The sequence below is a fragment of the Rhipicephalus sanguineus genome, chromosome 1 (assembly GCF_013339695.2).
Source record: "Rhipicephalus sanguineus isolate Rsan-2018 chromosome 1, BIME_Rsan_1.4, whole genome shotgun sequence".
In the NCBI taxonomy this organism is placed as follows: domain Eukaryota; kingdom Metazoa; phylum Arthropoda; class Arachnida; order Ixodida; family Ixodidae; genus Rhipicephalus; species Rhipicephalus sanguineus.
The window spans coordinates 181,094,143-181,121,961 of NC_051176.1; the positions used below are offsets into that span (position 1 = coordinate 181,094,143).

General features: G+C 47.7%; 1 protein-coding gene across 1 annotated transcript in view; it reads left to right on the forward strand.

The window, feature by feature from the left end:
* The first annotated feature begins 484 nt into the window (after positions 1–484).
* LOC119387299 (uncharacterized) overlaps positions 485–27,819 on the forward strand; it is a 36,246-nt gene continuing 8,911 nt past the window's right edge. Inside the window, exon 1 of the mRNA XM_037654644.2 lies at positions 485–1,040. Coding sequence (XP_037510572.1) covers positions 1,023–1,040 — 18 coding nt within the window. The 5' untranslated portion in view covers positions 485–1,022. The remainder of the gene's footprint in view (positions 1,041–27,819) is intronic.

Below are 27,819 nucleotides of genomic sequence, written 5' to 3' on the forward strand. Positions count from 1 at the left end.
AGGAATGTATTTTTAACCACTAACGTATCTTTTTACCTTAGCAGTTCCAAGAAAAAGTAAATGATCACGCTTGATACTGCAGCGTTGTTAGAGGCCACCTGTTTGCAGCGCTGAACTTGAGCTCCCTTTGTTGTGGCATTTTGCTGTAGCCGAAAATACTAGAAGGTGTGCAAGAATAACACAACCTCAGCGTGCGCGCTTGGCGAGACGCGGACGGTCCGGCGAGACGTCGGCGAACGCGCTGAGAGAGCGGTCCATAACGGCTAGCCCGAGGAGAACCAGCGGCTCGATTCAGGCAACACAAACGCGCGCCTCGCGTTCCGTCAGCTACTCGCACTGTAGACCTCCAGAGTGGCCGTCCTAAAAATAGTACGCGCACTTCTTTCTTCTCAAAGAGGCGCCACACAAACGCCGCCGCTGCCGGTTAAGGTCGCGCGCGAGGGTGAAAGGGAATCACCACCGGCGGCGGTGGCCGGACCGGCGCCAGAAACAAAACACGGCTGGCTGGAGGATATGCACGCATGCCGGCCGAGAACATTGCGATCTTCCTCCAGGCCGCTCTTCGACTAGCACGCGCGACCGTTGGTATAGGAGGGGGGTAGAGGCGGCCCGGTTTTTCTATAACTGGTAACTGTGCATCGAGCCGAAGACATACGCAGAATCGCGTACCGTGTATGTGTACACGGCTACCGCGAGGAAGAGAAAGCAGGAACACGTGGAAGGCGAAGCGAGAGTATTGCAGCGTTGCTCGCGGATGACGTGTGAAGGGCCGCGCGAGAGGAAGAGCGCTGGCTGGACGGTAGCTGGCGGCGACCCTCTTTCCTGGTCCAGTGCGGAGAAGGACGCCCTTCCCAATTCCGTCACGGCACATTCCCTCCCTCGTTCGTGGCTCCGGCGGCGAGGGATCTCCCACACTGCCCAGCCAAAGCTATAAATGGCCCTTTGCAAACGCACGCGCGGTTTCTTGCCATTCTGGATTTCGGACAGCTTAGGTGGGGACACAGCGCCGGCTGCGAGACGACATGACGTCTCAAATCAAGGTAAGCATGCAACAGTCGCCCGGCTACTGCTTCTTTCGAGCAAGTGAATTCACAAGCAGTGGCTTACCGCTGGGAACTCAGCCTGAAAACAAAAAAGCTCTGCATGGGGACAGCAGTTCTCGAAAGGTAGGGAAGCACGGGATTGTAACCTCGAGCGGCAAAAAAAAAAAAGAGCTCATTGTCCCTCAGCCTTCGTAATGGTACACGTGCATAGGACGCTTTGCACTTGATCGCGCTACTTCTTACAGCGCGTCTAAATGCAATTGATGCAGTCTGCTGGGAGGTCGATCTGGTGCGTAACTTCGATGAGAAATCACAGTGATACATTGCTGTTTTCCTTGCTGAGATGTTGCAAGTTGAGGAGTATTAGCACAACTAGCAAGTAATCGAGGGAATCCTTCCTTCACGCTCGTGCAACAGTATGTAGTGATCAGTCTGGAACATTTCTACCATGCATCAACGTAGCGACTTCAATTCATATGTAATATTTTTCTGCGACTGTATGGACTAGAACATCTCATGATGTAATTGTTCCTATATGAAAATTTTATCCAGTCATGAAGCTGGATTTGTCATAGGCGTAGGCGACCATCCAAGCGCAAAGGGCGCTTACAAAGATCGGAAACTATAGATTCTGCCCCCTGTTTTTTCTTCGGGTGGACATCCAAGTGACAAATTGCTCTTGAATTTCCACCTAAAGAGTACAGGCGGAAGGCATAGCTCTGCTGACGGCTTTCATGATGACAGTGGAGATCGAAAGCATGGAGTATTAGCGCATTAAAATTTAGACTTAAAAGCACACGTAATTTCGCAGCCAAGCAGTGCAGCTACTACACTAAACGCCAACCGCATGTCGGAGGACACTGGCAGTAAACCCTAGTGGAATAACTGAATCGACATGTGTTAAGCGGGCACAATTGCGTCAGGTTTTACGCAGAACTGTGATAGCTAGAAACTGCTTGACATAAACAGGCTTAATTATCCTGTATTTTTTCCCTCTTTTAAAATGAACACGGTTGAACTGTAACCCATTTGTTTACCTTGGTAATATGTAAAAACAAAACAAGAAACCTTGTTTGAAACAGTCAGATGCTCGAAGTTCTGGGCATGGCTCTACGTAAGTAAACGATGAACCCAATAAATATCACATATCAAGTAAACGATGAAGAGCATAGGAAATCGAGGAAGTAATAGACTATATTTTTCGTAGCATCTAAGTCGCCATTTGCGGCCTTTCCACAGTAGCCTCGTGTATGAAGGCGTAGCTTACGAAATCATTCATTTAGTGCATCGGCAATAAAGAGTGGAGTAGGTTGTGATTATGGTGCTTTCGTCAAACAGGATGTCCTGGTAGAACTGGATGGCCTGTAGCTTGTAGCTAGGAGTTTTGTGAAAAGAAAAAAAGTCAAACACGTGTTTTGTGTAAATCGCTAGTTCCCTCATTTCCGGTACGTTTGCTTCTTTCGATTTCTGAATGGGGCGGGAATCTACAGAGTGTACGAACGCTGGCTGCGACACTGAGCTCTTAGTGTGAATAAGCGTACCACACCTCTAAAAAACGCTGCGCGGTTCACGAAGCTTAACGACGATACTCCTGAAATGCTATATTAGAATTTTTCGCGCTTGTCATAAAATCATTCAATCTCTGACTGTGAGCATGGTAATCTGCCACCGAATTAAGGCACGAATTATTCAGATGCTCGTGTGATCTAGGTATATTTGCGTCGTTAAAAGCATGTAGTCCTCACATTTTTTTTGTGTGTGAAAAAGCCTTGTTTCTTTGGCCTAATGCCCGACGTGCTCCGGCCGGATACGCCCGCTTTAAGTCCACTGATAAGCCGCCTCAACCACAGGAAAAGTGGTTGTCTGCCTGCTACCTAATTCCTCTATGCTTGTGAACGGGCTGCTTTCCCCGGGAAGAGGATAGATGAAGAAGAGTACAGATTAAATTTACGCTTGCCAAGGCCTAAAGTCGTTTCATGCATGTCTACATCTCCCATCAAGTTCAAATGATTTAGTTTTGAATTTCAATAATGATTCGTTGCTAACCAAACTTTCAGCATTTATGCATTTATTGGGTCCCTTGTGCTATTTTGGAACATTCCCAGCAGCCCTCGTTGTTGTTGCCCATGGTGAATATTGTGACGCGCATTGAATTACGAGTTTCTGGTGAGCCGAAAGGCCTGGTGATACGACGCTCCGACAACAAAAGAAATGTTTTTTTTTCTTTTTTTTTTTTACATACAAGAATACCAGCGTTGTGTCATTGCGGTCGGCGAGCTCAAAGAGCTGCATAAGTTTTATGTGCTAAGAGTCCGGCTTATCGGCAATCACAGATAAAGCCATGGATTTGAAAGCGACGCTGGAGGTGACTCACTGATTATAAATGTGTGTCCTAAGAGGTCACAATACTTTTGACAAGAAATTTGCGTAAATACGGCTTCATTTTTTGACACGCACTTTCGCGTCAAGCGAACGAAAGGGTATTGCCGATGTTCGCTGACACAACGAGCCGTATGCCAGAAGTAAGCGCCTGCGCTGGAACTTTGCATGGCGTGCTGTTTATGTAGGGGAGGGTAGATTTGGTTGCACAAGTCACGAGATATGTATTAGCCGCCTAGATATCGCTAGCATAAGAACTCACAGGCGTCACGTAGCTCAGATACGCTGAGTCACTTACAATAAGAGAAGGAAGCTATACTCATAAGGGTGAGCGATAAGCGTGATCGATAAGCGTGATCGACACCAGCATCACGCATCTGTCAGCAGTCTTCAACTGGATGTGTCCTAACCGACTGGCGCAAGGCAACGACACAACGTGCGCGCGACGACAATTTTGGCAAGAGCGTTCTTACGTTTCACCGACAAGGAAACACCGGCGGTCTTTTCCACCTCGACGGAGGACACGAACCGACTTCGTGTGCTTTGTTTCAAGGGCCGCGATTGAGATTCTTCGAGGAGCTTTAAGGAAAATGGTCCACAGCGTCGGTCTGTAGAAGAGCGTCCAAGCACACGCCCCCGTATTGGGCTCCCACGCTCTCTCTATGTCCCTCTCTCAATTCTTCCAAAATAACCTGCTGCCTTTGCCGGGCACGTACGCGGATGCGGATGCCCGGCTGCGACTCTTACTTCCAGGAAATTTTCTTCCTGCGCACCAAAGCCCCTGGCCGTTACGGGACCACGCAACTTCGTGCTCTCTATCTGGAGGTTATGATTTTTTATGTTCCGCAGTTGTAATTCTCTATCGTTTCCGAGAATTTCACTTTTCATCTCAAATGCCTTTTACAGAAATGTGGAAGCCCATCTTAGCTTTCCGCAAACGTACTTCTTTCCTCGCTCTTGCGTTGATCCTTCTCGGAGAAATAAGTCACAAGCTGCTTTCTTTTTAGCCCCTCCAACACAGCGACTCGGCGAGCATTGCAAGTACTGCTAAGCAGCGCATATAGCATTATTCATTAACCTGAAAATGGTAGTCATCTTTTGAAAGACTCGAGTGCGATGGCGACAGAGAAAAGGCGCACACCAATCTGGTGCTGTGTTTGTGCCCGGATACCCCTCCTCATTATTTATAACAATACCTGGGGTTTAACGTCCCAAAACCACGATATGATTATGAGGGATGCGGTAGTGGAGGGCTCCGGAAATTTCGACCACCTGGGGTTCTTTAACGTGCACCTAAATCTAAGTTCACGGGCCTCAAACATTTTCGCCTCCTTTGAAAATGCAGCCACCGCGGCCGGGACGGGATCCTCATTATTTACACTGTCACGTATATATATATATATATATATATATATATATATATATATATATATATATATATATATATATACGACAGCAGGTGTAGCTACGCTAACCGATGGCTTGTGCGTCAATATTTGACATCAATGTCGGCGCAAAAGTCCAGTAACTTTTAATGACCAACTACATTGTCAGCAAACCTTACCGCCAACTGTTATTTCTCGAAGGCAGCGAAGCGGTAGAATAAATGCTTGAACGTCATTTATATAAGCTGAAGGGGAACCTCCAGAGTCATTTCGTCATCTCAGTGGGAAGGCAGCTCCAAAATGAACCTCTCAGAAACATCCGTGACGACTTTGATCAAGGTTATGAATCACTTACCGCCTTACGCGACACATTGCTTCCACATAAGTTATCTACAGGGCATTAAAACCTCTGTAGCTGCAGCCAGGCCATTTCTTTGGTATCTTCAAGCTTTACGCCTGTGAAGGTACACGACGTGGAAATGAAGGCCCTTGAAAAGTGTGGTGCTTCTGTCTTTGTCATTAATGGATGCCGGTCGGTCGACTGGATGCCGGTCGTCTATATGCTAGTATGACAATGTGCGTACAAGCCTTCGATGGATCACTGAGCGTGCATTATGAATGCATAACCATAGCTGCAGAATTTCAAGGACATTGCATTATCAACGACGCACTGCCAATTCTCAAGGGAGCGTAAACTGACTAATGCTGGTCAAAATGAAAAATAAGAGAAATCTGAGCCGCCTGCGCATGAGACGCTTAGTGGCATAGTGGCATTCTTCAGGCCGCAGGAAATTGTACCGGGGGCTTAGAGACTTTGTGTTATTGGCGATAATGTCATTGCAGATATTGACGATAATGACATTGCGATTGTGTTCCGAAGAGTAGCCAGTGAGTCTACGGCCCATTGTATAATCTACGATTACCTTACGTCCGTTGAAAGCTATACCGCAGTGATGTAGTCACATCTGGTTTCTTTCAGGTTCACGGACAAGACAGCGTTTCATAGGGACCTTTATATTATCTACAGATATAAAAAGATGTGGCTGAGCAGAAGTCGCAAGAAATTTTGATAGCAGGTATCACTCGCCTTCTGTATCCTCATTTGATTCTAAACCATTGCTCCCAGAGAAGACGAAACATTCTGTGTGTGCACAGTCAACAGCGAAGCTGTTTAGATAATCGCTCCTTGTTCACCCCGTACCAAACAACTATCATCACCATGAACTGGTATGTGCCACATGTCTGCGTCACAGATATGGCCATTCTGATAAGCACCGCATATTACCCCTCGAAACTCCCACACGCACCTCATCAAGATTACATAATCATCATAAACGCATCATAAACGCATTTTTGGTAAAACTAATGCCTTCAATTTATCAGCTGTACCTCGTGCCATATCTCACTGGAATGGTCTTCCTGATCAAATTGTGTCAATAAGCGATCATAATATTTCGAGAACGTCTGTACACACTTTTTACTTAAACTGCCTTGATTTATTTCGCGGTTCTGCTTGTTCAACATGTGTGTGTGTGTGTTGTGTGTGTGTGTGTGTGTGTGTGTGTGTGTGTATTTTAAATGTATTTTCGAGCTGTTTCCACTGTATTTCACCTGTTATTGTAACAATGCTCCCCTTACTCAATGCCCGACAAGGCCTGTAAGGTTTTTTTTCTAAATAAAATAATATAAATTGGGTAAATCCCACTACTCTCCACTGGTCCACTAAAAATGAAGAAGAAAACTACCGCCATCAAACGGGTATGTGCCACTGGGCGGCCTATCAGAAAACTATCATCATGATGAACGCGTATGTGCCACATGAATTGGGTAAATCCCACTACTCACCACTGCCCTATTGAAAAATTCCATATGTACGGAGTCCGCAGATACGGACTTATTGGAATATGGAATGCCATATCACCGTATCATACGGAAATCCGTAAGATACGGAAATCCGTAAGATACGGAAATCCGTAAGATACGGATATCCGTATGATACGGAAATCCGTAAGATACGGATATCCGTATGATACGGTGATATGGCATTCCATATTCCAATAAGTCCGTATCTGCGGACTCCGTACATATGGATTTTTTCAATAGGGTGGTCCAATAAAAAGGAAGAATGCGACAGTTAACACAACAAATGGCTGCGAAGCGACGGCGGGGAGCCGAAGACCGCAAGTACAATGAGAGATTACTAGGGAACGGGAAAGGCAACGGCGGCAGCGAGAAGACCCCGAAGCGATGGATGGCCTACGCCAACAACGACGTGCCCGTAGACCTATGAGAGGTGCGAACCCTTCATGCCTTGAGAGGCTTAGTGCAGGCTGCGCCTGATTTGTTTTTCGGCTCTATATCGTAAAACTGATTTCATAGCGTACACTATTCCGAGAACCGATTATGTTACTAGTACTCGCCATTGCTTCTTACTACTGGACCAAGGGATTATGGCAGGTCTCACTGAGTGATGAAGCTAAAAACACCACGTTTATAATCTCTTCTGTAGTATTTGAATTAAAACACTTAACTTTGCTTGGAAAAAAAACTCCCTTTAAATGTCTCAAAAGATTATGACTTACATTCTGAGTCCTACACTCTAAATATTTTCACGCGTATTAAGCGTGAAACGCGTTTCTCGGGGTCGTAAAATTCGTTTTGAGCACCATGTGACTCAAAATACCTGTTGTTTTCCTCCACCCAAGCGTGACGAAGGGTCGAGAAAGCCCACATTCGCTCTCTTTTAAGCGTGATGCCGGATTCCATGCGTGAGAACCGGAAAACCCACGCTTAGGAAATTATCGCGCCGCCGATCGCGCTTTTCCTCATCACGCATAGATATATATCCTGATACGAATCCCCAAGGGAACCGTGCGACGTCACCGTTACTCGCTTCTGATTTGCTGCTGGTACTTGCGCAATCTTTCATTTTTTTTTCTGTTTTCATGCGAAAGCCTTGAAAGGTGGCGCTCGCTTCAGTTTAGAATTTTAGTGGGAAAACGGGGTTAGATCCGTTAGAGCCATTGGCTTAGCAGGCACTTTTTGCATCGTGTCCTCCTGCCTGTCAAGTGTATACTTTCTGAAGTGCTCGCTGTCCGGTAGTAAAAAATGGCGAAGAAGGAACAACGTGACGAGTAATTTAACATGATTGACCTGCATTGTGTGCCGCGCGCTATAAGTGCTATAGAACACCGAATGTGACTGCTCAGAGTTCTCACGCGGCGCAGGGCCGCTTATTCGAACTCCATAATTCCGGCCGGATGGCGTCCTTATTGTGAGCACTCGCCTGCCATGCACGCATGATCGCTTGGAATATCTAGGTAAGCAAATTATTTCCTATCGTCTTTACAAATTATATGTGCTAAAGCTATTTTCCGAGGAAGGATGTTTTTAGGGTATTGAGTAAATGTTCCTACGGACCTCCGAACTTCGCATGTGTCAGGTCAAGATCTTTATATGTACAGTACGGTCCACTGTTAAAGGGAACACTCCAATGAGCACCTTTCATTTTGCTGGCCCTCTAACAGCTAGTGGACAGGAAAACATTGTTCACGCACTGCAAGAGTTGTCGAAACGAGGCAGAACTGTCAACCACCAGTAGTTTTATGCAAATCTAAGCCACTATGTTTTTGCAAGAGAGCGAAATCCAAACATGCCCTGCACGCAAGTGTTCCCTTTAACAGTGGACCCGTCTGTACAGTACGAACAGATTGAAACGTGAAAATTTGGGCCCAAGTAGTGCACGTACTTTTGTTTCCAGCGTATTCCGTCTGTGTCATAGCGGCGTCGTTTTGACTCGAACACTTACATGACAGCCAACATTACCTTTCGTAGCCAGATATGTAGTGACATCACGCAGTTATTTTGAGCAGTTGCTCATGGAAGTCGTTATAGTAAAACAAATGATGTGGCGTTTCAATCCGTGAGTATACTGCAGCTTCGCTTTCACTTGGGTCATGCGGTCAACCGGGAAAGATGACAAGAAAGAAGGTAGGAGTGTTGCTCTCGCTGCCGTGGCTGTGAGTCATTTCTCTCGCTCGTCGTCGGGTCTCCGCGTCATGTGCTTGTTAGCTTTATTCGCCGCCGCCAGGGGCCTAGGCAGAAATTTTTTTCGGGGGGGGGGGGGGCACCTCCTTTATTTGAAGTGGGGGCTGGGCAAGCAGATGTGGTCAAGTGTCACTGTGGGCTCTGTATGCCATAGCAAACAAAAAATTCCCGGGGGGGAGGGGGGGGGGGCACGTGCCCGGTGTGCCCCCTCCCCCCTGGCTACGCCACTGGCCGCCGCCTCGCGATGCACGTCGGTGGCCATTTTCGGCTGAGGAGGTGCAACACCGCTTGTGAAGTGACCGCCTCGCTCCTCGCGAGTGGGGGTAAACAGCGCTTGCTCCCACCGTCCTCCACAGGGTGCCTCGAAAATTACGAAAAATAATCTATACCACAAATCCACCCAGTCGATGCGTACATTACGAAGCCTTGACAGGTGTGTCGTATTGTACAACACCACCGCGTAAAGGGCACAATAAAATGTGCGTGTTTGTTCTGCACATCGTGGCTCAAGTTCGGATTTTGTATGATTATGCGCATCGCATCAGTCTATTGAAGCCGCTATTGCCAAGAGAACGCTGTGGGTACAGCGGAATTAATTGTGGACGGCGCCACAACCTAACCTTATATTGTAAGATACGAGTGCGTGATCTTCAAGAATGTTATACTTCTGCGTGAAGTCGCAGTCGTGTGTAATTATATTTGCGTTGCTGTGAGACAGCACAAACATAGTTTTACCGTACGGTCCAGTACGTGGAGCCAGTGCTTCGGCGGGCGATGGTGTTAGCTGTCGCGGCAGCACCATGGCAAACAGGTCGTGTTCTTATGACGAAATTATACGGTATTACAGAAAAGCTGTTTTTTACCAAGCGGCTCAAGAACAAACAGAACACGAGTTAAAACCATCAGTTCGGAGTTGCACCTTTCACTAAAAAAGCACAAAAGTGTCGTGAGTACAAAAACGAAGTGCTTCTTGTGGTGCTCAGTAGTGTAACAAATAGTTTATCTCAGGAATGACTTTCCTGGAATTCGAGACGAATTATTTACTGATACAGTGAAATGTGGTCAATACGATGCCCCAGTTAACGGTTTTTTTTTGTCTTAATGGACAAATAGTTCTGCGATAACGCGCTGAGTGCATATTCTGTCGATATGCATGCAGCTACTACGAATAAATCAATCTGCATTCTAAGGGGTTATTCATCCTTTCAGAAACAACAACGACCGTTTGCTCTTTTAGGAGACATTTGTCCAGCGGAAAGTCTAACTGCGCGACGTCTACAGTTTTTAAGGACTAAATCTTAAGCCCTCGGTAGCAAGAAGACGAAGGGAGGGGGTGAACATCACTTTCATTCCGAAATTTCATGCTTTGCTCTAAATGACCAAATTTGATATCATCTTTGCGGCTTAATCAACTCTACCCTTTTGCGATCAATCGAATTCTGTGAGACCACGCAATAAACAGTGAAAGTAATGCTTTATGCTTTGTTGCTTCCGAGCTATCGTCAGCTGAGAATGCGAGACGCTTTTCTAAACGTGCGTGAGGACGAGTCGTGCCGTGCGCGTGAAACTCATGCTCAGTTCCACTTCCATAAACAATATAGTTGCAGAACACTGCTTAGCTCGATCGGCTGCTAACCGATGAAACAGTGGTTCGATTCCCACCGTGCGTACAATGTCTTTTTTTCCTTCAGAGCTTCCTCTCTGTTGATGAAGGGTTGCACCCCAACGTCCCTCCCTTGTGGCTAACAGTTGCGTCCTAAGGGATGTTAGACTAACAATTGACCTCTCTACATTTAGTCTCGAGCAAAACTAATGATTCTGCCTACGCAGTTCGTGTCTGAAAGGACCAACTTTTGATCCGAAAGGGTCGAAATGTTCAGAAAGAGGCACTCGCCAGACTTCAGCAATTATGTTATTGCTGGGAAAAATTTTACCTTTTTGATTTTTTATCTGTGCAGAAAATAGAGGCACACTATAAAAGTGGAATATATGTGTCTTGCGTAAAGGCACTTTTGAAAGCGTCGTTTACCCCGAGGAGCACGGCTCTTGTGGTGGTATTACCTGCAGATCTACTGAACGAAGATCTGGTAAGGCAGTCCTGCACCTTCTTATCTTCCTCTTTATTTGTTCAAATTGCAACATTTCAGAAAATTTTGCTAGTGCCCAGTATAATCTGAGCATTTTTTTTTTCAGTTTCTGCTCCAAACAGGTTGCGAGCCTAAAAGTCATACTTAAAGTTAAGACTTCGAAATTCGTTTGCATTGTTCTTGCTGGCCCACAGTGCCGTTATAATTAAACCAACAAAGAGCCATGAAGTTTTGTTTATTCTGTGCCGTGTTATCTGTTGGTGAATTTTAATTCCATGTTCTTTCTTTCAGCTTGACTTCGAAACTGAGTTGAGATACTCAAACACTGTGAATGATAATGTAAAACGCCTCAGAAAAATCCTATCAGCAGCGGCGACAATGGCATCCCTGGCACAGCCATCGGACTCAGGCGTTGACACGTAACTCCGGCGAAGGCTCTCAAAAATCACCCTAATTTCAGCGGTGAGTAAAATGTTTTCTCACAGCCGAAGATTCAGAGGCAATTTGAAACGCCTTTATTATGCTAACACAAGTCGGTTTCGAGCCGTGAGTGACCAAGATTTAACGCCGCAATCGCAATGTGAGGCTTGCCGATGAAATCATTTTTGTGAATTTGTAGTTCTACACGAAATCGAATTTGTCGGTGGTTCGTTCCATCGGCTACCTCTTTATCTTGTTAATTTTATCCTTTGTCAGGTTCCACCAGGAGACATCGTTGGCCCGTGCATTCTATGGGGCGACGTGAAGCAGCTGGTATGCGGCAAAAGCCCAGATAAATCATAAACCCGCAACCGGGCACAGCACTGGAGAAAGACTTAGTGCTTTGTTTGTGTGAGCATTACGCAGAGGACGTTACGTATCTGGCTGCTTTCGGGTGCTTGCTAGGCTTCGTTCAAGCAGTACTAAGATACTGCGGCTTCAACAAAATTCCATGGCCACAAAAACAGGAACGAAAAGGCTACGCGATTTGTTGACTAAACTGTAGTTCGTTTCAGTGGAATACTTAGCATTGTTCACGTGCTACTTTGCAGCGACATAAATAGTTCATCTATAGGCTATTTTATAGTTCCAATGTTCTTTTTTCAGATCAGTGTTTTATGTATAAGGAAGCGTTCTTGTAAGTTATTTTGAATAAAAATTCTCTCAAACATAAACTTCGTCAAAATCTTTCGTTCTATTTTGTTTCTTAGCTTTGATTAAAAGTGTACAGCCTCAGACAAATCCTCACGCAACTCTTGGCGTCGGAAGAATGCACCTCAGACGCTTAATTGTAGGATTCGCTAGATGCACTTATGCAAGATGCTTTATGAAAGTTTGTCTTGCACTGCTTTTCATGGCGTTTGTGTTCGTCACTAGAAATATGAGCGCAGGAGGAAGGAGTGATCGCAGAGAACAGCTTCAGCTTTGATCTCTCCGAGTTTTCTCGATTTTCGCTGTGATTGCTGCAATCAGAGACAAGAACACTGGGGGACGTGGTCCCTTAAAATCATGGTGCGTCCGACGTGAGTGACCGCTTCGGCCCCAACTTGGTTCAGATTGACGCTTCTGATGGCTCTTCCACCGAAGACACGGCCTCGGATAGTAATTTCACCGTTGTGTCAAGCCGCCGTCTGAAGAGAAAGATCAGAAGGACGTCGCCGACTGGTCGACAGGCACCGAAAAAGGCGAGTAGCATGCGGTCCTTCACGATCTCGTACGTGCCGACAACGGCGACAGACACCCTGAACTCTCTAAATAGGCAAAGCTTGTCGGAGTATTTCGAACGCATCGCCCCTGACCGAGTCGAGGAAATACCCATAAATACCCGCAAGAACATCCTGTCAGTCGAGGTTAATTCAAAGACTATACTGGACGCATTAAAGGCTATTGTTCAGTTGGGAAACATTCAAGCTGGCGCATTTTCTGCGTACGACAAGGAAACAACAACAGGCGCATCTATGATGTGGACGAAGAGATTACAGACTCAAGCCTTGAGAAACTGCTTTTTTAGTCGGATGCTGTACTTAGTTTTGACCGCTTTGGACGGTCGCAATGTGTGAAAGTAGTGCTCCAATCACAGTCGTTGCCTACACACGTCGAAGTTGGATAAGTGAGGCATCCGATACGCCCTCACGTGCAGAGGCCTCTACAGTGTCACAAATGCATGAAATTCGGGCATGTCAGGGCTGTTTGTAAGGGTGTTGTAACATACAAACGATGTGGTGGACCTGATGATGATGGCAACTGCAACGCTGCTGCAAAATGTCCAAACTGCTCGGGCGCCCACGACGCAACCTCAAAGGAATGTCTAAAATGAGGAACCAAATAACTATCATGAAGAAGATGATCGGAGATCACTCAACGCACAGAGAAGCTCCAAGGGCTGTCCGGCGCAGTAGACGTCGTTCACGACACCGACGCGAACGAAGCAGCAGTGCTCATCAAGTCGAAGCAACAACACCGAAGGTCCAGTCTTCATGTCCTCCTCGCTTGCTTTTACCGGTCAGAAATGAAGACGCATCTGCTTCAGTACCTTTACCATCGACGAATAGACAAGGCAGCCACTCATTGGCTCCTAATACCTCGGAGATACAATGGCTTTCTTTACCATCAAGACCCGCGTGCACGCCTTCACAGTATAATGCTGATGAACGCAGTGAGGAGAGAGACAGGATGGATAACACTGACGGCAAGAGTATGCTTAAAAGTTTGATGGCTTCAATGCGCAAGATCCTTCGCGGTCTAAACACTCCGGCTGCTAAGACTGCTGTACAGCTACTTGAGGTGCTGGAGCCACTTCTGGTGGTTCTTCAGTAAGCGTATATGGCATCGGTGTTCGAAGAACGCGTGCGTCAAACACTTGTTATGTAATGGAATGCTCGTGGTTTACGTGGCCGTCTGTCTGATTTCAGGCAGCGGGTGTTGAAGTACCAGTTTCTAGTGATTGTTATCTGCGAGCCAAACATGGATTCTACATTTCGTCTATCTGGGTAGGTCCAGCTTTGGTCTCGCAGTGATCAGCGTGCAAGCAAAGTATTAGTTTGTATACGTCGCGATCTGACGTACGTAAGACACGACATCACGCCGCATACTACGAACGATTACGTACGCTTGACTATAAAACATAAAAGGCACAGGTTCTCAGTAGTTGGAAGATACATCCATCCAAGTGCGAAGATCGACTGCTCCCACTTTCGGTCCATGCTTGAGGCTGCACAAAGCCCACACGTTGTGATTGGGGAATTTAACGCTCATCATCTCCTCTGGGGTAGCACTGTAATGAATGGTCGTGGCGGAGATTTCTCGGACTTCGTGTGTAATTTTGCACTAAGGGTCCTCAAAGACGCATCACCTACATTCATTCGAGGAACTTCTTACAGCAGCTGTCTCTACCTTACGTTTGAGTTCAGGAGTCTCCTGTCTTCTACATCTTGGTCCACGATATATAGACACTCATGGTAGTGACCACCTACGTTCAGTTTAGGTGGTTCCGCCGCTGAGGCTCACGCTGTAGTCATCAGACTGGAGTTTTTTAAAGACATCTGTGAAAACCGGCTGTCAGCGCACAAATATACCATCCGAAGTCGAACAGATTATTGCTTCTTCCCTGCGTGACACAACAAGACAAGTTAACATACCGATGCAACGATCGGCTATCGATATACAATACGAGGCACTTCGTGCTATCCGCCGCCGCGCAGAACGGCGATACAGAAGGACAATATCACCGTCCGACCTCTCAGCATGTCGTCAAGCTTAACGACATGTTCTTCGGCACCTCGTCAAGCTTGACAGGAAGCGATGGAGGGCATTCTGCAGACCTCTGGACCCAAGACAGCATCTCTCTAAGATCTGGCGGATAGTACGAAGTCTGCAGTCATTTCCACAACAAACTCAGCCATTCCGTGCCGTCGCTCTGTAGCAGGGTTGGAGCGAATTAGAGGTAGCTAAGGGCTACTGTTGCCTTGTTGTTTACACCTCTGATACCATGATACAAACTCTTATCACCACGCCCCCCCCCACCTTGTTTTGATGAGCGCCTTGATGTAATTTTTACAATGCAAGAACTGGAAGCTGCAATTTCAGTTTCCCGACGCTCATCGGCACCAGAGCCGGACGGAATCACGTACGCTGCGCTCCGCCATCTTGATACAGGAGCACGACAGATCCTGTTGTCTTACTACAACACCTCGAGCGAGTCGGGAGATGTTCCAGATAACTGGAAGTGCAGTCGCATAGTTGCGCTGCTTAAACTGGGGAAGTGCCCTAATGCTTTCATCCTGCCGGCTGATCGCCTTAGCTAGCTGCGTTGGCAAGGTGATGGAAATGATGGCCTTGTCGAGGTTAGAGTGGCTCTTTAGAGAGCAATAATTGCTTTCCCGAATTAATGAATGGCTTTAGGAGAGGCCGATGAACCATTGACGGTGTCGTCAATTTGGTCTCCGATGTTGAACAGGAAAGATGTCGACGCAGATTAGTGGCCGCAGTTTTTCTTGATATAAAGGGCGCCTACGACAATGTCTTGCATTATACGATCCTTGATGCGCTAGAGAATTCAGACATCGGCGGCCGACTGTATGCATGGATCGTAAGTTACCTTAGAGGGCGTACCGTGTATATGTTGAGAAGCGATGGAGATACCGATCATTATGATATTCTGCGCATGGCTCCGACCCTCTTCAACATCACGTTGATTGGATTTGCTGCTGAATGCTGAACTTCCTGACACGGTGAAGGTTAGCACATATGCTGACGACATCTGCATATGTGCGTCTGGAGCTACACGTCCCCAATTGCATGCTCGACTGCAACGTGCAGTGACCATCACAGCAAGGTACCTAGGACGTCAAGGTCTCGCACTGTCAACTGAAAAAATGCGCAGTGCTTGCATTTACGCGCAAACAAATGACAAGGTATCCAATAATCGTGATTGGGACCGAGATTCCTGCGGTAGCGCAACACAAATTCGTTGGTGTGATCATCGACCGGAATCTATCATGGTCAAAACACGTCACTGCTGTGAAGTCAAAGCTGAAAAGTTTTGTCTACGTTCTTCCGTTCTTGGCAGGAGCAAGATGGGGCCCATCGGAGGCTCGTCTCCTACAACTGTACGAGTATTTATTCGTAGGATACTTACGATACAGCATGCCCGTGCTCTCAAACATGAAACCTAGTTGTGTGAGCACGCTAGAAAGCACCCAAGCTCAAGGGTTGCGCACATGCTTGGGCCTACCACGATACACATCAACCAATGGAATTATAGCCGAAGCTCGGGCTTGTCCCGTGGATGTATATACGCTCTGCGAGCCCCTTCGAGTCCATCTGCGCTTGTTGACCCGACACAGGCAACATCCCCTATCACCACTCCCTGCTACCCACCCAGACTGCTGTTATTCAAGAGATATATCGCGGCACGAGAACATTATATCATCAAGATTGTCTGCAGCATCTATTCATGGGACACCTCCGTGGGTTCTGCCTAGACACCTTGTTAGGCTTCAGATACCTGGAATTACGAATGGGTCCCTTGTACCATCTATCGACCTAAAGCAACTTACCCTCTTGTACATTTATACAATGTATGGCGGTGTGGCACACGTATACACTGATGGATTTACCACCTCAGGTACTTCCGCTGCAGCCTTTGTCATTCCGCAAATGACTGTCGCTCCACGTTTCAAGTTAGATCACAAGAGCACATCTACTGCCTCGGAACTTGTTGCTATTCGGGAGGCAATTCGATTCATTTCCGCAGAGCCCGCTCGTAGATGGACGATATTCTGCGATGCCAAAGCTGCTCTTCAAACCATCGATTGCATCATGAGACAAGGCCCGTATCATACTTTATCGATAGAAATGGCAGAGCTTCTTGGCAATGCTACGAAAAATGGACAACATTTAGCATTCCAGTGGATACCTGCTCACTGTGGCGTAATGGGGAATGAAGAGACTGACGTCGAAGCTAAAATTGCTTTAAATAATGCCCCGGAAGTGTGCATTGCGTTTTCGCGACCAGACACTAGCGCCTCACTTCGGCGCGTAATGCACAACTCCACCTTAGAGCATTGCAACAAAACAGAACGCCGGTACAAGCAGCTTTATAAATGGGACCCAGAAATGAAGTTCCGTATGCCTCACAAGCTAAAGCGAAACATCACATGCATGATTCACCGCATTCGTCTTGTGGCATTCGCAAGACGCTATGCCCACTTGATCGGCTACAGTGACACAGGTCCCGATTGTGGTTGTTGTCAGTTATCAGAAACACTTGAACATATATTTTGCGCCTGTCCAGCGTACACACGAAAATGTCACAAATTGACCTCCTCGATTGGTGCAATATCGTAGTAGACCATTAACCGATGAGGTTGTGTTAGGTCCTTGGCCTGACGTCAGCAGCGCGAGTGTGGTTATAGAAGCAGTCGTAGCTTTCTTACAAGCGACTGGACTGGATGCACGTCTTTAGATTTGCCCCAGCGTAACGCAGCTATATTCTGATCTCCCTACCATACCACCGTCATTCATCACTCTTTCGTTCCCCTGTCCCTCCTCCCCAGTGTAGAGTAGCAGGCCAGAGCAAACTATAGCTCAGGCCGACCTCTCTGCCTTTCTGTAAATAAATTCTCTCTCTCTCTCTCTCTCTCTCTCTCTCTCTCTCTCGGGTTTGTGACTAACGAAGTTTTAGAGACAACCCAGAATACCTTCATTCTGCTAAAGCTACTTAGTTTTAGCCGTGTATAACGATGACCTAAAGCCGCAATCGCAATGCGAGGCTTGTCGATCCGTGGCTGGAGGCCTTCCTAATGCTTAGTTAAGGTGTAAGAGAGGATATTTACTTACTCGATGCGGGATTCTCCCGCTCTATAAGATGTGTTCCTAACCGTCAGAAATTGTTTAAAAATAAAGCTGAATGAAGATAACATATGCTGTGCCGTATTTGTTGTTGCTTGGCGGCTGCTTGGAGGGTACATATACTGAGCCCGGTATTAGATGCCTAATTACAAAAACGAACTTTCAATTTCCTTCTTGCTCATGTGTGAACTATGGAACATTCCACTGCCATAGAGTAGCATGAGCTTGCTAGCTGCGCCGTAAATACGGAACGTACTGCCGATCTTGAGCTGCGCGTATGCACGCAATACCTGCCGTTAGGTACAACATGGAAAGAGTGGAAGGCGAATTAATGAAAGCTTGTCTTTTATTTCTTGCCTATTACTTGTACTGTAGACAGTATTTCACATTTAATTTGTAGCTAGCAAGCTCATTTTACGCTTTCGCCGTGTAGCATTCTATAGTTTGCACATCTGCAAGATGAAAAGTGAAAGTTGATTTTCGCATTTAACTAATTAATGCCGAGCATCAGTATATATACTCTCCAAGCAGCCGCCAAGCCCAAACAGCACAAGAAATATCTTCTTTCACCTTTATTCTCAGATGATTTCCGACAGTCAGAAAGGCATCTCAAGGAGCACGGAGAATGCCGTATTAAGTAACACTTTTTCTAAGCGTTAGAAAGGTCGTTAGTCACGGATGGCAAGCGTGAGCTCTTGGAGTGTCAGCGCACCACGCTTAGAGCAAGCGTGCAAGAAATCACCCTCACTCACGCTTCGCAAGCGTTATGCATCCCGCAAGTCAAGCTTAGGAAGCGTGATTTTTCACCCTAAAAGCACACCACGTTTCAGACAAGCGTGCAAAAAATCACCCCCACACACATTTGCTAAGCGTGAAAATATTTAGAGTGTACCTTGGGCAAATTTCCCAACGCGCATTTCACCAGCCTCATATTCACGCGCGTACCTTTTTTCGTGCTAACAGTGATATACCTTTAAAACTGGTAATTTGTCATCGCTCGGAAGCGGCCGCATCTCAAATTATATGGGAACCTTCTAGATTGTTTCCGAATTTTCTGCTGAAATCGCATGCGCGATGCGTACGGTTGAGTACGTTCTGGGACTTGCCTCAGCCCTTGCGATAACGCTGGAATGTACTATGACACATTCATAAAAGCCGATGCGTTTTACTCCAAGAACTGATTATCGACGACCGACGACTGGGGCGCAGTCAGCCAACAGCCAATAGACGAAGGGCAAGCGCCCAGGAAGAATGCATCACGTTTTGACCGTCTGCTGAGGGAATTCAGAAAGGTTTTCTACGCATGAGAAATAATAGATTTAATATAACGGAATGTGAGTATTTGGGGCATTGTTTTTCAAAGCTTAAAACGGAAGAGCGCGATGACTTTAACAATTTATTTGTGTTAATAGGCGGTGTTGCAATTTTCCACGAGACTTAAGTGGGGCAGGCTGTTGTCATTTGTGCAAAGTGTCGACGCGGGGTTGGATTAAAGCAGACACAAAGCCGACTAATTCACTTCTCCGGCCCGAACACTTACGTTTCAATCCAATCCCAGTCGTCCGGAGACCGTTCTATATCCGTTCTATCGGACGGTACGGTGTGTCTGTCCATTCTGTGTCTGTTCTGTGCCTAGCAGACGACAAAACAACTGACAGCACTGCCTGTGCTCGGTGCTATCGTTGAACACCAAGTGTAGTTTCCATGGCTGGCCATAGCTTCGCCCGATAAATAGGTCAATCTTTAGACGTGCTGCTGCGCTCTTCCTCGTCACAAACCACGTTACAATATTGTACTCAAAGACAAAGGAGCAGCAATGTACTCACCTTGTAAAAGTTACTGACGCTTTGAATATTACTCAACTCACAGACATAATAATAATAATAATAATAATAATAATAATAATAATAATAATAATAATAATAATAATAATAATAATAATAATAATAATAATAATTGTCCCAAAACCGCAATATGATTCTGAGAGACGCCGTAGTGGAGGGCTCCGGAAATGTTGGACCATCTGGGGTTTTTTAACGTGCACCTAAACCTAATTACACGGGCCTCAAGCATTTTCGCCTCCGTCGAACATGCGGCCGCCACGGCCGGGATTCGATCCCGCGACGTGCGGATCAGCAGTCAAGCAACATAGCTCACAGTCATTTTCAAGGAAAGTGAGTTCTTTCGAGATAAAATTCGGTATTTCTAGCAAGAATGTTCGACAGACCCACTAAAAACACTAAACTAGAATCAGTAGAAAGAATTCTAATTTAGAATCATGGCATGCGCTTCGTGTGAGTGTTTATACGCCTGGCATGAAACTTCAGGTTATTTATCTAATATTATGTCCTCAGAGTCAGGTGCCTCAACGGTTGACCTAGAAAGCGATTTCTTTTAAATACATGGAGTAGTGCGAATGTGCTTATTTTAATCTGGAGAAACAAATTCTGGTAAACGACCAATATTTCCTATAGATACTGATTTTGCCGTGCTCTAAAACCTCAAACACACTCTAGTCGTGAAAAAAGTCCCAGCTTCGCCGCAAAGGCGAAGAAATGAATGCAATAGCAACAAGCTTGAATGTAATACGAAGTAAGGCTAGCAGCTGTTGTCATGCGCTATGGTCCGAGCTGGCGTAACTCTACAAAACGATGGCGCAAGCGTATGCGGGCGCTTCAATTAGAGAGGCGGTTTTAGTGCTGTTTTTCTTCTTCTTCATTTTATTGTTGGCTCAACGCCAAGTGGTACGTGAGGGCACAGCACTTACGGATGTCAACACGCTTGTCTTGAACACCGGAGCGTCGCGCTCGGCACTGAACGGCTGACATCTACAGATAACACGTGGTTTGAAATGGGTCACATGTGGACATGCTCTGCCTTCAATTATGCGGCTGCCTTGCATTTTCTCTCTTTCTTTATCGCCACGGCTACAACAACTGTTTTGGCCGTCAGGAGCGCTGCCGGTGTAATAATAATATCTGGGGTTTAACGTCCCAAAACAATGATATGATTATGAGAGATGCCGTAGTGGAGGGCTCCGGAAATTTCGACCACCTGGGGTTCTTTAACGTGCACCTTAATCTAAGTACACGGGCCTCAAACATTTTCGCCTCCATCGAAAATGCAGCCACCGCGGCCGGAATTCGATCCCGCGACCTTCGGGTCAGCAGACGAACGCCATAACCACTAGACTACCGTGGCGGAGCGCGCTGCCGGTTTGCAGCGGGGAATCGCCCGGGTCGGCGCACTATGCAAGGTATGCTGCAAGATTATCCACGGTTAGCGGTGTCATCATTCTGTCAGTCCATATTGCCACGCCCGCTTCTTGTTTCATTTTGATGTATTCGGGTTTGACCCGCAAGGACGGTTAGCAAAGCTCGACGTAGACCGCGCCGCAGCTTTTGAGAATCTTCGCGATTGTAGTAGATCAGGAGGGATGGTGTTCGCCCAGATCCACGGAAAACAGCTGCCATCACTGCCTTCCCACCATCCTCAGACCAATGGCCTCACCGAGAGTTCAAACAAGACCATCGCCGACATGCTTGCCATGTACATGCGTCGACGTCGAGCACAAGACGTGGGATGCCATCCTTCTGTACGGGAAAGATGGCATCCCATAGAGCACATCTTCGCATACACCACGGCAGTACAAGAAACGATGCAGCTGTCACCGTACAAGTTGTTTTACGGAAGGAGCCCAGCAACGACGCTCGACGCAATGCTGCCAGCTACTACCGACATAGACAATATCGACGTCGCCACTTATTTGCAACGTGCCGAAGAAGATCGACAGCTCGCCCGCCTTCGTATCAAGAACCAGCAGAGGATCGACAGCCGTCACTATAACCTTCGGCGACGCCGCATAGAATACCAGCCCGGTGACCCTGTGTGAGTCTGGACACCGATACGCCGACGTCAACTCAGTGAAAAGCTTCTTCAGCGATACTTCGGGTCATACAATGCGCTACGACGTCTTGGTGCACTGGAGTACGAGGTTGTTCGGTACGGCATCACAAACTCCCAGCGGCGCAGCGCACGACCTGAAGTCGTTCACGTCGTGCACCTCAAGCCGTTTTATGCGCGTTGAGGAACCTGAGGACTCTGATTTTGCTTGCTTCATTGTTTTTCTTTCAAGTTACATGCATTTTTTTACTTCCATCTTCTTTTTTGGGCATCGGGACGATGCTTTTTCAGAGGAGGGCATTGCCACACCCGCTTCTTGTTTTATTTTGATGTATTCGGGTTTGACCCGCAAGGACGGTTAGCAAAGCTCGACGTAGACCGCGCCGCAGCATTTGAGAAGCTTCGCGATTGTAATAGATCAGCAGGGATGGTGTTCGTCGAGACCCGCGGAAAACAGCGGCAATCACTGCTTTCCCGCCACCCACCGACAAGAAAGCCGTACGCCGATTTCTCGGCTTCTGCGGTTACTACAGACGCTTCGTCAAGGAACTTTCGCGAATAGCTGAGCCGCTAACGCACCTCACTAAGACCGACGTTCCATTCAAGTGGGAAACGGCGCAAATCGAAGCGTTTCAAGAACTGAAACGACGCCTTCAGATGCCTCCGATATTAGCACATTTCGACGAATACACCGATACTGAAATCCACACCGACGCAAGGAGCGTAGGACTCGGCGCCGTCCTTGTGCAGAAGATTGACGAGCTGGAAAGGGCCATCAGTTCTGCTAGCCGGTCGCTATCAAAGGCAGAAAGCAGCTATTCTACTACAGCAAAGGAGTGCCTGGCCATCAACTGGGCTACATCGAAGTTTCGCCCCTGCCTCTACGGCCGGCCCTTCAAAGTTTTGAGCGACCACCACACCTTGAGTTTGCTAGCTAACTTAAAGGACCCTTCAGGTCGTCTGGCCCGGTGGAGCCTACGAGTTCAAGAATTCGACATTACCGTCGTTTACAAGTCCGGAAGAAAGCACTCCGACGCTGACTGCCTGTCTCGCGCCCCGTCGACCCATCGCCGCAGTACAACCAGGAGGATGACTGTTTCTCTGGAACCATACGTGCTGACAACTTCGCCGAACGACAGCGAGCGGACCCAGAACTCAGAGGCCTTGTGGAATACCTCGAGGGCAGGACCGCCATTGTTCCGAAGGTATTCAAGCAAGGACTCGTTTTTCTTGCGAAACGGCATTCTCCTGAAGAACTTCTCGCCCCTTCGAACCAACTACCTTCTCCTTGTGCTTTCAACATTGAGACCAGAAGTCCTCCAGGCCCTACACGATGACCCGACGAATGGACATCTCGGTGTGTCCCGAACACTCGCAAGAATACAGAAAAAGTACTACTGGCCGCGCCTTGTCGCCGACGTCACTGGCTACGTAAGGACATGCCGAGACTGCCAGCGACGAAAGATACCGCCGACAAGACCAGCAGGCTTTCTTCATCCGATCGAGCCACCTCGCCCACCATTCCAGCAAATCGGTACGAACCTACTGGGGCCGTTTCCTACATCGTCTTGCGGAAATATATGGATCGTCGTCGCTGCCGACTACCTCACCCGCTATGCCGAAACAAGGGCTTTACATAGAGGCAGTGCCGCCGAGGTAGCGAAGGTCTTCGTTGAAGACATCCTCCTGCGTCATGGCGCCCAAGCCACCGCCGGACCACCGCCTACCACCAGTGATAAGACTGGAATGTTCGATGCGTGATGTATAAAAGACGGCGCGTCCCAGCCATCATGAGTTTTTCGACGGCCGACGCTTTGTTCGTCGCTATCAGTGCACAGCGTGTATTGCTATAGTTTGACTTTCAGTTCCCCGGCCACAAGTTCGGGCAAATAAAGAGTTTCATCTTGGACACACCGACTGCTGCCTTCATCAACGTCATGACAATATATCGCGCGTGTTCTTTTTGTTTGTTTGTTTTTTGCCCCGCGGTGCTGCTCCACCGACAGCGCTTCTGACGGCCGAAACCGCTGCTGTAGCCGCGGCGATAAACGAGGAGTGAAAATGCAAGACAGGCGCGTCATTACGGACTGCGCATGCTCACATGTGGCCCATCTCAAACCCCGTGTTATCTACAGATGTCATCAGTGCAGTCCCTAGCGCGGGGTTCCCGCATTCTAGGCAAGCGTGTTGATCTTGCATAGAAAAGTATGAGCTGTCTACTGACCTCTGTAGAGAAAGCGCGTGCGCCAGCGCTCGCGACCGTGCACTTTTGGTCAAAGTTCTCAGTTTTGCCCGAGGGACGCAGCCACCTTCACTGGCGCCCCTTCATTCTCCCATCGGCCGACCGGGCGCGTTTCACCTCAGCTTGAGCCGCTCCCATCTGCAGCCTTTTAAAGCTTTCACGCGCACATAGAACATACGACGCGCGGTGCGATGTTATCAATTCGGGCTTTGTACGAAGCATGACGACGACGGCAAAATGGCGCCTCGCGAGAGAGAGAGAGAGAGAGAGAGGGTACAACTTTATCAAGAGACCAGTGCGGACGCGGATGTTGCCCCGCGCCACCCGGCTACTCCCACGTTGGGACCGCCACGTCTAGCCGAACGGCCCTGTCGCGGGCGCACTGGACGGTCCTGTAGGTTTGGGCTGCGCAAAAGCGCATCACACTCGACCTTGCTGTAAGTCGGGCCGAGCGACCCGCACTCCCAAAGCATGTGAGCTAATGTAGCGGCCTGCTCGCAAGCGGTGCAGGCGGCATCGGGGAATTTGTGTGGATAAATTTTATTTAAGTGTGCTAAATATGGGCACGATTGGGTTTGAAGTAAGCGCAACGAGACTGCCTGTGCTCGATTGAGTTTTGAATGTGGGAACGGGAAAGCCGGCCTCGCCATGTAATAATGCGTGGTAATCTCATTGTGTGTGGTTGGAATGTCCTTATGTCCTGCGTTGTCAGCGCTGGAGCCGTCGCCCATGCCGAGAGCAGCGCGGTCGGTGAGCGCGCGATGCTGTGTGGGCCGACTCACTCGGGTTCAGGGCAACACCCTTTACTGAGCCGATATGCGTAGGGAACCAGTAAATGGTTTGAGGGACGACCCCATCTCTGGTGGAGCTGTTCAAGATCCTGGTGGCCTGTGTTGATATACAGCCCTTTTGGAAAGCTCTGACTGCCGCCTTTGAGTCGCTGTACACCTCTTCACACCGACCATTTAGCAGAGCGAGCGCGGTGGCCACTTGTTCGGCCGCCTGCGAGTTCGTTCTGCGTACCGTGGAGCAGTTCGTAGCTGAGCCGGTCTGATCGGCGACCACCGCTGCGACCACCGTCTTGATATGCTGCAGCGTCGACGAAACTTGCACTTGTAGCACCCTTTCCCAGTTGCCCTCGCCCGACGACGTCCCTCATTGTGTACAGGTTGAGTGTTGCGGGGGATTGGCGCAACAGTGATGTTATCTTGTACACATTTCGATATACGCACGCTATTTGTTTACACCTGCATTGGGTTGTAACCCAGTTCGTTAAGTATGCGCCGACCGCCCGTCGTTGTGGACAATATAGCTAGCTGCGAGCGTTGCTGCGCTTCCGCTATCTCGGCCGCAGAGTTGTGCACGCCGAGCGCGAGTAGGTTCTCGGTTTGTGTGTGTACGGGAAACCCCAATGCTTTCTTGACGATCTTCCTGATAACAACATCGAGCTTGTCCCACTCCGACCTGAGCCAGTTGTGCATGGCAACGGTGTAGGTAAAGTGGCAGAGCACGAACGCATGAGCCGTAACAAATTGTCCTCCTTAAGGCCTCTGTGTCTCCCGGAGATCCTTTTGACGAGTCGAAAAGCGTTGTCAGTCTTGGCGACGATCTTCCGTAGAGCGGTGCCGTTGCCGCCCATCGCTTCGATAAACATGCTGAGAATCCTGATGGTGCCTACCCTCGGGATTTCCTCCCCATCACTGGTGCAAATGTGTATGTTACTTTCTTCGACGGGTTTCCATCCCTTGGGTCGGGAGCCCCGTTCCTTCCTGTAGAGCAGGAGCTCCGACTTCGCGGGTGAGCATCTGAGTCCCATTGGGCGCAGGTACGATTCCAGGCGCCTCGAGTGTCCATATAATCGCTATCGCAATGAAATATCAATCAACAGCTGGTCTGGAAGCGCCGGAATAAGAAAAAATAAAGTACATCGAGGAAGCATATACAGCCTGGAAAATATATCCTTGTAAGAAATGAAGTTGTGCCTTTACCGACTAAAGGTTCGATGCCGAGATCATTAGAAATTAAGACTGCATTCCAGCCCAGAATGTTGAAGAACATCTGCAGCGTAAGGGCCTCGGGTCATACAGGATATGCCTCCATTGGCAAATCATTCAGGGCGAACAGGTCCCGTAGCAATAGTAACTGGCCCATTGCCAAAAATAGAAAAAAAAGCAAGGTCTCCAATCAAGAACAGTGACGGCGTTCCTGATACGTTAAAATCGGCTGGCTTTGTCATGATGAACGCAGCATAAAGGTTGCAAGAACAACTTTTCAATGAAATATAGATGGTAGAAAAGAAGACAAGCATAGCCAGGAAACAAACGTACGCCCTTAGACAGAAACACCAATGTAACCGAAGGGTAGGGTTAAATTGAGTTTAAGTGGGAAGGTTGGAAGTAGTGCGCCTGAGGGGGCTCCTATATTTCTCTTCTATAAAGAAAAACGTAAAATCAATAAATTTGTTCTAAAGTAGCGGAACAAAACATAGTGAAAAAAGGATTAATTTAAGCGCTTTAAAACATTCACGCATACTAGAGCTAATTGAAAGACAAAAACAAATGATGCATAGCGAATGCGAAGAATTGCTTAAATAAATCATCCATAATATTTAGACCAATGAGAGTGCTTATAGAATAATAGTCCTTTTCTCCAGAGGGCATTCTTTCATAGCCGATGCTTGCATGCTCCACGATCTATGCCCAAGGACAACGAACGATCAGCTGTAGCCCTAAATACCAAACGCAGCGATCGCATTTGCCGGGCGTATAGAGGGTTGGGAAGAAACTGTTGGACTATGCCCTCATTTGTCGCTCCACTCGAACAGAACGTGAGGCTACAACTCAATCGATTTCTGTAGGCCACACAAAAGAGGAAGCGTTGAAACAGCGTTCTGCAAATTTCCTTTATTCTTACCGGTTGTTATCATGATGTTTTCTAACTTCAACGCGGGAGCTCGTGGTATTCAGTCTAATCAGCCAGTCTAACGGTGGCATCCATGAATTGTCTTGCATGCGTAGTGATTACAGTGCTAAAAACTATTAATTTGCGCGCATGATGTAATATCGTGTTTGTCGTCGGCCACGCCAAGTTATCACGTTCGAAGAATGGAATAATAATAAGAATTGTCAGGGTTTTACGTCTGAGAACCACGATATAATTACGAGAGACGCCGTAGTGGTGGGCTCCGGAAATTTGGACCACTTGGGATTCTTTAAAGAGCCCCTCACCAGCCTCTCAAAATGCAGAAAGCGAGCGTGTTATTCCCACCTGGCGTTTCTCGTCTTTCTGGAGCACTTCGTGACACAAGAACGGTTATTCACGTGACGTCATTACGGTACATACTGTCGATTGGTACATGTACGCGAAATATCAGTTGCGAATTGTTTCCTACACTGCTTTGCCATGCAGCCGCCCATAGGCGTGCGGCGCCCCCCCCCCCCTACTAAGTATAGGGCAGACTTTGCGCTCCCCCCCCCCCTTCTTCGGTGACTAAGGAAGGCGACCGCCCTCCTGCTGGCCCGGACGGCATGGGTTCGATCCCCCGGTCGCGGCGGTCACATTTCGATTGAGGCGAAAGGTTACAGGCCCGTGTAATGTGCGATGTCAGTGCACGTTAAAGATCCCCAGGTCGTTGAATTTATCCGGAGCCCTCCACTGCTCTCTCATCGCCTGAGTCCCGTTGGGACGTTAAAGCACATAAACGAACTAACCTATTCGCACTTTCTTTTTTCCTGAGCGTTACAAAGCACCTCAAGTGCAGTCTCAGTCTGCACAATAAGCCATTTTGATGGAAGCAGGCTTACCACAATGTACTTTCTTGTTTCAATATCGTGCATAGTTCTGCCGTCGTTGGCGTAGTAGCGCGGCAGATTTCGAAAGTGTGTTCTACACTGAAGGTCTGT